Raw genomic sequence first — 12,821 nt, 5'->3', positions numbered from 1 at the left:
GATCCCATGTAGAAACCAAAAGGGGTGTGGATTGTCTTACTACTCCTAACAAGTTAGCCCGTTACCATCATAGATTACATCATCACTTACCATCAGGTGAGATTGTAGTCAAGGGCTAACTTGTAAAGAATAAAAAAAAAAACCTGCTCCAATGTGGATTGGTAGTTATGGTGTTAATATACCACTATCAGATGTTAATGATAATTAATGTTCCGAAGGTCCTGTGTTTGATCCCCGGCTGGACCAATTGAGACTTATGGCCAAGCAATTTAGCATTCCGGTGTGATGACGTGTAGCAACTGAAAGGGTTGTGGATTTTCAGTTTAAATTGTAAAGAATAAAAAATAAAATATAACAGTAACATTTTGCTCTCAGTAGAGGATTTTGAATGGTATATCTAAATGCCTAGATAAACTAACTCTGCGAACCCATTGTAATTATGACACTGTTGTTGGCTGGTGAAGGAATAAAACACCCTAAAGAGCTAGAGAACTGTTCAAATCCTTTAATAATAAGTCTGTTTGTGAAGTCACTAATCACACACTTAGGTAAACCTATGTATATTAGTGCCGATTCATACGAGACTTAGAGATTAACACTGGGATAAAAATAACATGCGGACTTTTCTAAGAGACAGAGGAAATGCCCACTCTCTCCTTTTGCGCAGCCCGGATGTGCTAAATACTTCCAAACAAAGAAATTACTGCTATAACTAGTGCAGGGACAAGCAGCAAGTAGTAGACAAGCAGCGCGATCACTTATTAATCGGGCATTGTTGATTGTTCTTCAGTTGGCTAACTGTAAGTTAACCACTTGTAGTTACGCTAACCACCTTAGCCCTGCCTTGCCTGAGTTAAGGGTTGTTTTAATGAGAAACTTCTTAAGAAATGGACATCGACAAAATTAGATAGAGGTAGTTTTTCTTTTTTGTTTACTTTTATATTTTTGATTAACAATAACACAAACGAAGTAAACTTTGCTCCTAAGATCACTATAATTTAGTAAAACTTTGCTCAATTTCTAAATTCTCTTTAAAACCTGAAAAATAAAAACTTTGTTTTGTTTATAAAATTTAAATTTCTAATCCACAGGTTATTAATATGCTATGTTTCACCACAGACTAATAGGATACCCCGTTATTTTGACACTAGCCTACACAGACAACAGGGAGATTACCAAATAGTCCAAATAGCCCTTGGTTAAATTCGTTAATTGCGTTTTGTTACTTGAGTTGCATGTACCATTTTCTCACGCTATTGTCTTCAATAGTAGATATTTGTCGTGAAATTTAATGCTTCTTTAATGTTTTAAACAAAAGACATAAAACTTTGTTAAAATATATGCATTATTATGGAGTTTGACATAAATTTGATAATATTATTAACGATAGTTTCACTATCGTTTTGCATAAACAATACGCAATCTTCATGAATGATTTCAGTTCATCGTTCACCATCCGGTCTTCATATAATGAACTAAATTAGACAATACCAATGTAAAGTTACGATTGATCGTTGATCGTAGCCGATCGTATGAACTTTACGATCAATGAAGTCTGTTAGACAATTAGGCCCCTGAGTGTTTTAATTTAAACGTAAAAACAAAACCCTTACTTATCAATACTAATATTATAAAGCTGAAGAGTTTGTTTGTTTGATTGAACGCGCTAATCTCAGGAACTACTGGTCCGATTTGAAAAATTATTTCAGTGTGAGATAGCCCATTTATTGAGGAAGGCTATAGGCTTTACATTATCTTCATATTTCTACAGGAACGGGAACCACGCGGGTGAAACCGCGCGGCGTCAGCTAGTCTTTAGTTATAAAAATCAATGCCACTTTTCCTTGTAATTTTATAACTTTACTTTTGTTTGTGGCTTGGTTCTGACTATTTAGTAGACAATGATATTAAATACTGTTAGATGTGTTACTAGCGCATGACAAATGAGACGCTCAAAAGAGGAAATTTATAGTCAACTCAATGGTAGTTGTGGTCAACAATGAACGTTATTTAAACAAATAATACCTAAATATCGTCTACAATGTCGAGTTGTGAGTTCAGGAAGTTTAAAAACTATTCAGTAAGAGGCGTGATAGCCCAGTGGATATGACCTCTGCCTCCGATTCCGGAGGGTGTGGGTTCGAATCCGGTCCGGGGCATGCACCTCCAACTTTTCAGTTGTGTGCATTTTAAGAAATCAAATATCACGTGTCTCAATCGGTGAAGGAAAACATCGTGAGGAAACCTGCATACCAGAGAATTTTCTTAATTCTCTGCGTGTGTGAAGTCTTCCAATCCGCATTAGGCCAGCGTGGTGGACTATTGGCCTTATCCCTCTCATTCTGAGAGGAGACTCGAGCTCAGCAGTGAGCCGAATATGGGTTGATGACGACGACGAAAAACTATTTAGACTTATATATATAATGGAATTAAATTTGGCGGGTGATTTCAGTTTACTTTCATTAGCTAGAATCTACTTACGGAAGGAACATGAGCTTTATAAATGACGAAGGTCTGGGGTTAACGTGCTCTCCGTCTAAGAAATATTATATTCCTAGACGGAGATATCTAAAAATGAAGACTAATACCATAGATGATACATTATATACTAATAATGAAACTGGCTACATGATCTATGGTTTAACTTGTTTTTTTTTTATTTTGAGTTGTCAGTTGTCTATGAATATAACTCATTGCAAATATTTTGCAAATAGATGGCACTGTTATTTAAGGATACAGAGCCATCTGTTGTCGAGTAGTATGATTACATCATAGGAATAAAATAATCTCTTTTTATCAATTTAAAAACAATTCGATAAAAAGTTGAAACTTTTGTTCATTGTTTTGCAATATTTATTGTTAATTTTTTTTATAATATACTGCTTATTAAATGGCAACACTGCTGTTTTTAAAGCGCCCCCTAGTTTCGCAAACGGGAAACTATCCTTTTGTCTTCTTCAATCCAATATGGCGGTAAACGGTGTATGATAAAGTGTCTAATGTTTTGAATCGAAAACGAGAAATAAAAACCCGAAAAATACCGCCGAAACGCGATAATCGTACGCAATGGACGGTGTCGTTGCTAACAAATCGCGTCAATGATACAATATAGTGCGACAACGAACGCTAGTTTCATATCAAGCCCAATGTTATTTTTGTGAGAAATTTTTGCTGTGTTAAATATTTTTCTAACTAATGTGCTCAGCAGTGATATGTGGTTGTAGCTTTCGCGTGCGATATGTCTACCAATGATAATGCTGCGTGTCCGGGCGTGAGTGAAAATACAGAACTCTTAGACAATGTATGTAGTGATGCTAAGGAAAGCAAAGCGAATAGAAAAGTCAGTTTTCCGAAAGATGACGAGCTGGTAACCCAATATTTCGAGCCTTCCAATCCTTGGCAAGATGGTAAGCACACTCCCCAAGCATCTGACAAACAGTCAAATTATATTGAAGGTTTTTCTAATACAAAGATTTAGTTCTTTTGTGCCAAATTGTAAGAACAAAGAATCATCTATTGTTTATTTGACTTACAGTTAAGTATTCATTTAAAACAGTAGGTGTACTTGACTCACAGTTTCCTAAAGTATCCTCACATAATAGTAGGATATGGAGTTGTGACCCACCAAGATGAAAATTTGTCATTATTGTCAGTCTTATTTGACTGTGACTGTACTAGTTTTTATGTATAAGCTTGAATATACAGTGAGGAAACCTGCATACCAGAGAATTTTCATAATGCTCTATGCATGTATGAAGTCTGCCAATCCTCATTGGGCCAGCGTGGTGGACTATTGGCCTAACCTCTTGCATTCTGAGAGGAGACTTGTGCTCAACAGTGAGCCGAATATGGGTTGCTAATGATGATGATGAAGCTTGAATATTCACCATGCACTCGCACATTATAATGTGATATGACCTATCTAAATATAGATGTTAAATATAGACATCATAATCAGAAGATCAGTGATAGCCCAGTGGATATGATCTCTGCCTTCAATTCGGAGGGTTTAGGTTCAAATCCTGTTCGGGGGCATGCACCTCAAACTTTACAGTTATGTGCATAATTAGAAATTAAATACCACATGTCTCAAACGGTGATGGAAAATTATTGTAAAGAAACCTGCATATTTGAGAATTTCCTCAATTTTATGTGTGTGTGACGTCTATAAGCCTAACCCCTCTCATTCTGAGAGGAGACTCGTGCTCAGCAGTGAGCCAATTATGAGATGTTACTGACTGGATAATTTTTTTTTTTAATTGCACATTTATCAATTTAATTGCACCTTGTAGGGTCAAGTCCTAGTAGAGATAATTTGGAACTTAATTCACCACACTGGTCTAACTGAAATTTAAACATCAAAATCAGAAGATCTGTGATAGCCCAGTGGATATGACCTCTGCCTTCAATTGGAGGGCTTAGGTTTGAATCCAGGCTGGGGCATGGCATCTCCAACTTTTCAGTTGTGTGCATATTAAGAATATTAAAACCAGAGTTTGTTGTCATCAACCGATATTCGGCTCACTGCTGAGCTCGAGTCTCCTCTCAGAATGAGAGGGGTTAGGCAATTGTCCACTACGCTGGCCCAATGCGGATTGGCAGACTTCACACACGCAGAGAATTAAGAAAATTCTCTGGGATGCAGGTTTCCTCACAATGTTTTTCCTTTACCATACCAGACACGTTATAATTAATTTCTTTAAATGCACACAACTGAAAAGTTGGAGGTGCATGCCCCGGGCTGGATACAAACCTACATCCTCCGGAATCTGAGGTAGAGGTCATATCCACTGGGCTATCACGGCTCTCTGAGTTTGTTATTAAGTCAAAAATATATTATAAATGAAATTAAAATATCCTTTATTGTACACCACAAAGAAACATACGATACAGAAAATTAATGGAAATAAAGAAAATGCACAATAGGCGGCCTTATCGCTAAAAAGCGATCTCTTCCAGGCAACCTAACGAAGAAACTATTAATAAAAATTAAAAAGATATAGGCTAGGGTGTACAGAAGTAATATATAAAGAAAATAACGCATAAAAAAAAAATAGTTAAATATGTAATAAAATAAATAAATAAAATAGCCTTTTATTTTGAACAGCTTTTGGTTACATGAGTGTTGTGTTTGATTTAATTGATTATATTATGTCCCGCTGTTCAAAGTGTCTTCTGACATAGGCCTCCGCCAGCTGCTTCCACTGCACCCTGTCAGCCGCAACTCTGGTCCAGCGTGGCCCCAGGGTTAGGCGGATGTCGTCCTCCCACCTTCTTATTGGACGTCCACGTTGTCTGGTACTGTCCCTTGGGTACCAGAGTGTCACCTGCTTGCTCCATTTATCGGTTGTGCAGCGCAACATGTGTTCCGTCCAACGCCATTTCAAGAGGTTGATTCTAATGAGAACATCAGCGAGTTTTGTCCTATGTTTTATCTCACTTGAGGTGATCCTGTCCGTTAGTCTTATACCCAAAATACTTCGTTCCATTGCCCTCTGACACTTAGCTAACTTTTCTCTATGTTTTTGTGTCAGGGACCAAGTTTCGCTTCCGTATGTTATACAAATAATAGTTAGTATGTTATACAGTTAAATATGTAACAAAATACTAAGAAATATCAACATATTATAGCTTGGTACCTAGCCAAAACTACTCGTATATACCCTTTGGTGGGTCTCTTTGTTCATTATAAGAAATCCTCACATCATTATTTAGTGTTTGTTGTTACATAAATTACACACTCATTGAAATTAATCATATGTGCTAATTCTTGTTAACGTTAGCAATTTTGAAACATTGCCAATTCTGTGAATGCTTATTATGAAGATTTAGCACAATTGGTTTGGAAATTTGGTGTAAATATAATAATAATACTACCGGACGCCGAGACTTTGTCCGCCCTTTGACCTCCTTAATCCAGCCCTATTGCGAAATTCGTTCTTAGCGGACACCTACTAATTATAAGCGACCTCCCGGCCAAATTTCATCTTTGTACATTAAACGGTTTACGAGATTTCATGATGAATGGTTATGACCTAACAAATGAACTAACTAAAAATGTAGTTAATCTGTATGCCGTAGAAGTAGGTGCGAGAGGATTACCAGCAAAATCTCTCTATAACTTGCTTAAAGACCTTGGCCTCTCTAGAAGCGCAGCTAGTTCTATATTAGAACGAGTATCCAAAGCTGCTCTAGTAGGATCTTACCAAATTTGGCTAGGCAGGGAGAACAACACGAGCAGAGAATGGGGAGAGTTCATCGATTGTCAAGGAATTCCTTAACCCTACATCCTGTAGTCACAAGTTCTGGACTCTGCTCGGAGTTCTTCTCTCTATCATGTGATGGACCTGATACCCGCACGGTGAATCCATGGAATGCTAAGATATTCGTCTTAATAATACTAGCAGATGCCCGCGACTTCGTCCGCCCTTTGACCTCCTTAATCCGGCCCTTTTGCAAAATCCGTTCTTGGCGGACACCTGCTAATTATAAGTGACCTCCCTACCAAATTTCATCTTTGTATGTTAAACGGTTTACGAGATTTAATGATGAATGGCCTTTCGAATTTATATGTTAAAGTAGAGGACTCAGTCAAGCTTAACTTTGACTTACGTACACTTCTTCCCTATCCCTACCCTACCCTAGTGTTTAGGTGTTTGAAAAATAGATGTTGGCAGATTCTCAGACCTACTAATATGCATATAAAATTTCATAAGAATTAGTCAAGCCATTTCGGAGTAGTATGGGAACAAACATTGTGACATAAGAATTTTATATATAAAACTAGCGGACGCCCGCGACTTCGTTCGCGTGAATATCGATATAAACTTTTAACCCCTATTTCATCCCCTCACAGGTCAAAATTTCAAAAATGCTAAAACAAATGTTTTATTATGTCTTATCAAGTGTCAAATTAAGAAATCCCAAACAAACTTTCAACCTCTATTTCAACCTCTTTGGACCTTTTTTTCGCAATAAGAGGTAGCGTATATCCAAGGTCTAAAAATTGTCTGTGCCAAATTTCATCAAAATCAGTTGAGAGGTTTAAGCGGGAAAGCGTAACAGACAGACAGACAGAGTTACTTTTGCATTTATAATATTAGTAGGGATTATGTGACGCCCCGCGGTTTTACTAGCAAAGTTTCTTTTCTATTCATGTTATTATTAAATTTTATATGCTGGGGTAAGTTTAAGAATCGGCTAATACATAATTTTCATACTCTTAAAAATGTTGTTCAAGACAAAATAGCATTTGCAGGCTCAGCTAGTATGTATCTATACTTATTATAAAGCTGAAGAGTTTGTTCGTTTCATTGAACACGCTAATCTCAGGAACTAGTGGTCCGATTTGAAAAATTCTTTCAGTGTTAGATAGCCCATTTAACGATGAAGGCTATAGGCTATATATTATCCCCGTAACTATACTTATTATAAAGCTGAGGAGTTTGTTTGTTTGATTGATTGAACGCGCTAATCTCAGGAACTATCGGCCCAATTTGAAAAATTCTTTCAGTGTTAGATAGCCCATTTATCGAGGAAGGCTATAGGCTATATATTATCTCTGTATTTCTATGGGAAAGGGGCCACCTAATATTCCTTTTGGGTAGCATAATGTTTTTCTTAATGATATCAGATGCAAGATCCATTTACAATAGTTGCTAGCTAGCCATTTGTAATTCTTCAAAACAACATACTCATGTTACTTACATGAAATACTTTGTCAGCTTATAGAAAGAGAGCCTGCCGTAGTCAGACTTACCACATTTTATTAAAACTAAAATATTCACAGACCAAGCTCCTAGATATTGCTAGAGCCACTTATTTTTAATGCCAATAGACGTAAAAACAAAATATTCCGTAATAACAGAGCAATATCTTCAAATAAAACCTAAACTGAAGGAAATTACATACAATAAACAACTAAGTAGTTCAAAAAAATCTAAATTGTATGTACCAAACTTCATAAATGGGTATGGTAAGAGAAGGCTGGAATATATTGTTCCAACAATCCTTAACGATTTTCCGGATGCGGTAAAGAATCTTCTAAAAGATACTAATATACTCACGACCGTACATAAGCGGAAACTAAAGAATTACTTTTTGAGACAGCCTGTGTAGCGTCGCAGCAGCGGTTCACTCACACTTTTACAATATTTATTTAACTACCCGATAATGATTTTTGTTTGTTAATTATTTTAGTTCTTAAATATGGTATTATGTAATAATAACCAGTGCACAGTAAAACCGACTGTGGTTTGTGTTGCACTATGGTTAGGCTTAATTGAAATGTGTTTTTTGTAGAATAATAAATAAATAAAAAAAAAAAAAATAGTTTTTACATATGTTTTTCCCTGACTGCGTAAGAAGAAGGGTTATGTTTTTCGACCGTATGTATATGTTTGTGTGTGTATGTATGTCCATTTCTTTGGCATGCTCTCTACATCCCAAACGGCTGGACGGATTTCGACATATAAGGTGTCATTGAGTTCGTCAAAATTGAGGTAGTGGCATAGGCTAGGCTGCAATACTATCTTACCTATGGGCAAAGAATGGTCTTCCAAAACTACATATTATGTTTGTCACCGTATGTGGCATAAAGAATTTAGTTAGAATTTTATATAGATATTGTGATATGTACTTGTTTTTCTCGTTTCAGTTCATTACACTTAAGCAGCAAGGTTTTTGTTTTTGTAATAATTACTACAATTTTTTATAATTGCATACGTTTTTATGTATATCTCTGAATAACTCGTATTATAGTGTTAATGTATACTAATATTACAAAGCTGAAGAGTTTGTTTGATTGACCACGCTAATCTCAGGAACTACTGGTCCGAATCGAAAAATTCTCTCAGTGTTAGATAGCCCATATATCGAGGAAGGCTATAGGCTATATATTATCCCCGTATTCCTACGGGAACGGGAACTACGCTAGTGATTATATATACAAACGACAAAAAGCTTGTAAATGAAATGTATTACATGACTGGCTACTTTCTTGTGCGGAGCATGTCCAATTTCGAGAAACAGTTATGATTGAGGGACCCTAAAAGCTAGCTACTTTTCAGAAGTTAGGAACATGGTCTATAAACTTACTTAAAATGTGGATCATCTCGCTACTGCAGGCTCTTACTTGATTATGCTAATATGGAAACTGAAATTGAATACATACCTATATATGTCAGCGAACATTCTTTTATGCTTAGTACCTACATAACATTAATAATAATTCTTTTTAGCACATCCTGTTTTGTTTTTTTTTTATTTTCTCTAGTTACTTGGGCTGGGCTATTACCCAGTGCATATATCGACTCGCACTGCAAGTGAGTATTGATGACTTGATCGAGAGTAATGGGAATGATGACTAGGTTTGAATAAATTGATTTTAATGATACATTCGGGTAAATAAGGTCAATGTTAACTAATTTATCCAAAAAAGGCAAAGAATGTCTGGATATTTGCAAAATAAAAAAGATTATAAAATTTCAAAATCTATCAATTTTTTTTTATCGTAATTACATGAAAATTCATACAGTTTTAGCTTCCTTAAATTAAATGTGACATTTTTTAATAAATGAACTATAAACATAAACGCACAAATAACAAAGTTATTAGTGATTTTGTTTGAACGCTCATACAAATCTAACGATCAGCGAGCCAACGACGTCACTAGTTCGTGCCATTTTGTATAGAGCGTTTTTCAGGGATCCGCGGCAGCGCCGCAAATCTGACCCTTTAAATCCCTGTAGCTCCGAAAGTAATGATCGCAGATACCCTGTTCCTTTTACAAAATTGCTTTACTATTAGCATACTCTTAATTTATATACAATTTAAAAAACTGTCATCATCCCTATTAACTATTTCATGACCTTTGGGGGGTTTCATAATTTTCAATTTTATGTTATAAAACGTCATGTTTGACTATTTGTCATGACCAAAAATAGTCAAACTTGACGTATCAAGAGTGCTTGTAAACTAAGCCTTCAAAATCAAAACTCATTCATTTCAATAAATGATTTTTGGTTTTGAATAAACGGAACCTTCATTTTGTTGTCCGTCCGTTTGTCTGTATGTCAAGAAACCGATCCACGCACAAAGATGAAATTTGGCAGGGAGGTAGTTTATACTTAGTAGACGTCCGTTAAGAATGGATTTTGCGACAGGGCCGGATTAAGGAAGTCTTAAATATGTTGGAAAAGAAGTTGATAAATGATTTCCACGTGGTCGATTTAGTAAAAGATGCGGCTATAGCTTGGCAACTTCGTTCATAACACTCCCGATGGGACGCGCGGGCGTGTAGCGATGAATGAAAAAGCCGACGACTGATGCACCTTTTCTTACTTTTTCTTATTTAGAGCAGTGATAGCCCAGTGGATATGACCTCTGCCTCCGATTCCGGAGGGTGTGGGTTCGAATCCGGTCCGGGGCATGCACCTCCAACTTTTCAGTTGTGTGCATTTTAAGAATTTAAATATCACGTGTCTCAATCGGTGAAGGAAAACATCGTGAGAAAACCTACATACCAGAGAATTTCTTAATTATCTGCGTGTGTGTCTGCCAATTGGTGGACTTTGGCCTAACCCCTCTCATTCTGAGAGGAGACTCGAGCTCAGCAGTGAGCCGTATATGGGTTGATAACGACGACAAGTTAGCCCTTGACTACAATCTCACCTGATGGTAAGTGACGATGCAATCTAAGATGGGATGATGGATGGATGGGCTAACTTTATAGGAGGATAAAAATCCACACCCCTTTCGGTTTCTACACTACATCGTACCGGAACGCTAAATCGCTTGGCGTCTTTGTCGGTAGGGTGGTAACTAGCCACGGCCGAAGCCTCCCACCAGCCAGACCTGGACCAATTAAGAAAACCTCAATAGGCTCAGCCGGGAATCGAACCCAGGACCTTCGTCATGTAAATCCACCGCGCATACCACTGCGCCTTCTCATCATTCTTTGAAGTCAGCAGGGTTAGGGGTTCACGTGGACGAAGTCACGGGCGTGTACTAGTGTTGGTTATATACAAGCGATGCACGTGCCAGTACTATTTTCGTACCATAGACGCGCGGTCTGTCAATATTTTTGGCGGAGATTGCTGTTTTTAGGGTTCCGTAGTCCACAAGGAACCCTTGTAGTAATTGAAAATCAGTGCTGCATACTTTTTTGTATAGAAGTATGTGAAAAAATGCTGAGTTGGGGCATTTTTTAGGTTATGCCACATATTGCAGGGCATTCTTCTTTTATTGTGTGGTTAGTAAAGCGATGTAACAATAGGGATGATGACAATTTTCTTAAATTGTATATAAATTAAGAGTATGCTAATAGTAAAGCAATTTTGTAAAAGTAACAGGGTATCTGCGATCATTACTTTCGGAGCTACAGGGATTTGAAGGGTCAGATTTGCGGCGCTGCCGCGGATCCCTGAAAAACGCTTCATACAAAATAGTACGAATTAATGATGTCGTAGGTGCATGATGATCGTTAGATTTGTATGTGCGTTCAAACAAAATTACTAATATCTTTGTTATTTGTGCGTTTATGTTTATAGTTCAAATATTAAAAAATGTCACATTTAATGTAAGGAAGCTAAAACTATGAATTTTCATCTAATTACGTTAAAAGATTTTTAATAGATTTTGAAATTTTATAATCTTATTTATTTTGCAAATATCCAGACAATCTTGGCTTTTTATGTATAAATTAGTTAACATTGACCTTATTTACCCGAATGTATGAATAAATCAACACATTCAAACCTAGTCATCATCCCCATTTAAAAATGTAATATCTTAGCATTACTTAAAAATAAAGATCTTTCTTAGTTTCGCCATGTCCGTCTGTCTGTCCGTCGGTTTAGCGAAGAGACTTTCGTTTTTTTTTACTAGTTTATCTCATAGTGTGGGTTATCGTTGGATAGGTCTTTAAAATATATGATTGGTCTTCTACCAACATATTTCATGATGTCACTATTACAAGATTTGTTATATTAATATTATAAAGCTGAAGAATTTGTTTGTTTGTTTGTTTGAACGCGCTAATCTCAGGAAGTACAGGTCCGATTTGAAAAATTGTTTCAGTGTTAGATAGCCCATTTATCGAGGAAGGCTATAGGCTACATATTATCCCCATATTCCTACGGGAACGGGAACCACGCGGGTGAAACCGCGCGGCGTCATCTAGTCATGAAATACGTTGGTAACAAGATTTGTTATAGTGACATCGACGGCCTCCGTGGTGCAGTGCTATGCGCGGTGGATTTACAAAAAAAAAACGGAGGTCCTGGGTTCGATTCCCGGCTGGGTCGATTGAGATTTTCTTAATTAGTCCAGGTCTGGCTGGTGGGAGGATTCGGTCGAGGCTAGTTACCACCCTACCGGCAAAGACGTATCGCCAAGCGATTTAGCGTTCCGGTAGAAACCGAAAAGGGGTGTGGATTTTCATCCTCCTCCTAACAAGTTAGCCCGCTTCCATCGCTTCATTCATCATCACTTACCATCAGGTGAGATTGTAGTCAAGGGCTAACTTGTAAAGAATAAAAAAAAAATCAATCATGAAAAAGTTGAAATACACAACAGGCGTTTTGGCTCGTATTGTCAAAATATATTTAAAAACTAAAATTTTCATGTAATCACGTCTCTAAAAAAAAAATCAATCTAGTAAGTACTTCCTTTTTAATTTTTATAATATGTAGTTATAGATATGTAGGTAAGTAGTTTTAAAATTATTGTAAAACTTTATAAAATTTAATAAATTTTTCTACAACGAAAAAAAAAATCTAGTAAGTAGAACGATAATGGACTATTTAAGAACATTAAAAAAA

At 36.6% G+C, this 12,821-nt stretch overlaps 1 protein-coding gene across 3 annotated transcripts in view; it reads left to right on the top strand.

The window, feature by feature from the left end:
• Positions 1–2,884: 2,884 nt before the first annotated feature.
• LOC112054387 (uncharacterized) overlaps positions 2,885–12,821 on the top strand; it is a 36,010-nt gene continuing 26,073 nt past the window's right edge. For all 3 annotated transcript variants that reach the window (XM_052890255.1, XM_052890254.1, XM_052890253.1), the window contains exon 1: positions 2,885–3,407. In XM_052890255.1, coding sequence (XP_052746215.1) covers positions 3,239–3,407 — 169 coding nt within the window. In that variant the 5' untranslated portion in view covers positions 2,885–3,238. The remainder of the gene's footprint in view (positions 3,408–12,821) is intronic.

Source organism: Bicyclus anynana, chromosome 27, assembly GCF_947172395.1.
Source record: "Bicyclus anynana chromosome 27, ilBicAnyn1.1, whole genome shotgun sequence".
Taxonomy (NCBI): Eukaryota; Metazoa; Arthropoda; class Insecta; order Lepidoptera; family Nymphalidae; genus Bicyclus; species Bicyclus anynana.
Note: the sequence above shows the minus strand (reverse complement) of the source record. Positions and strands in the feature narration are given on the sequence as shown.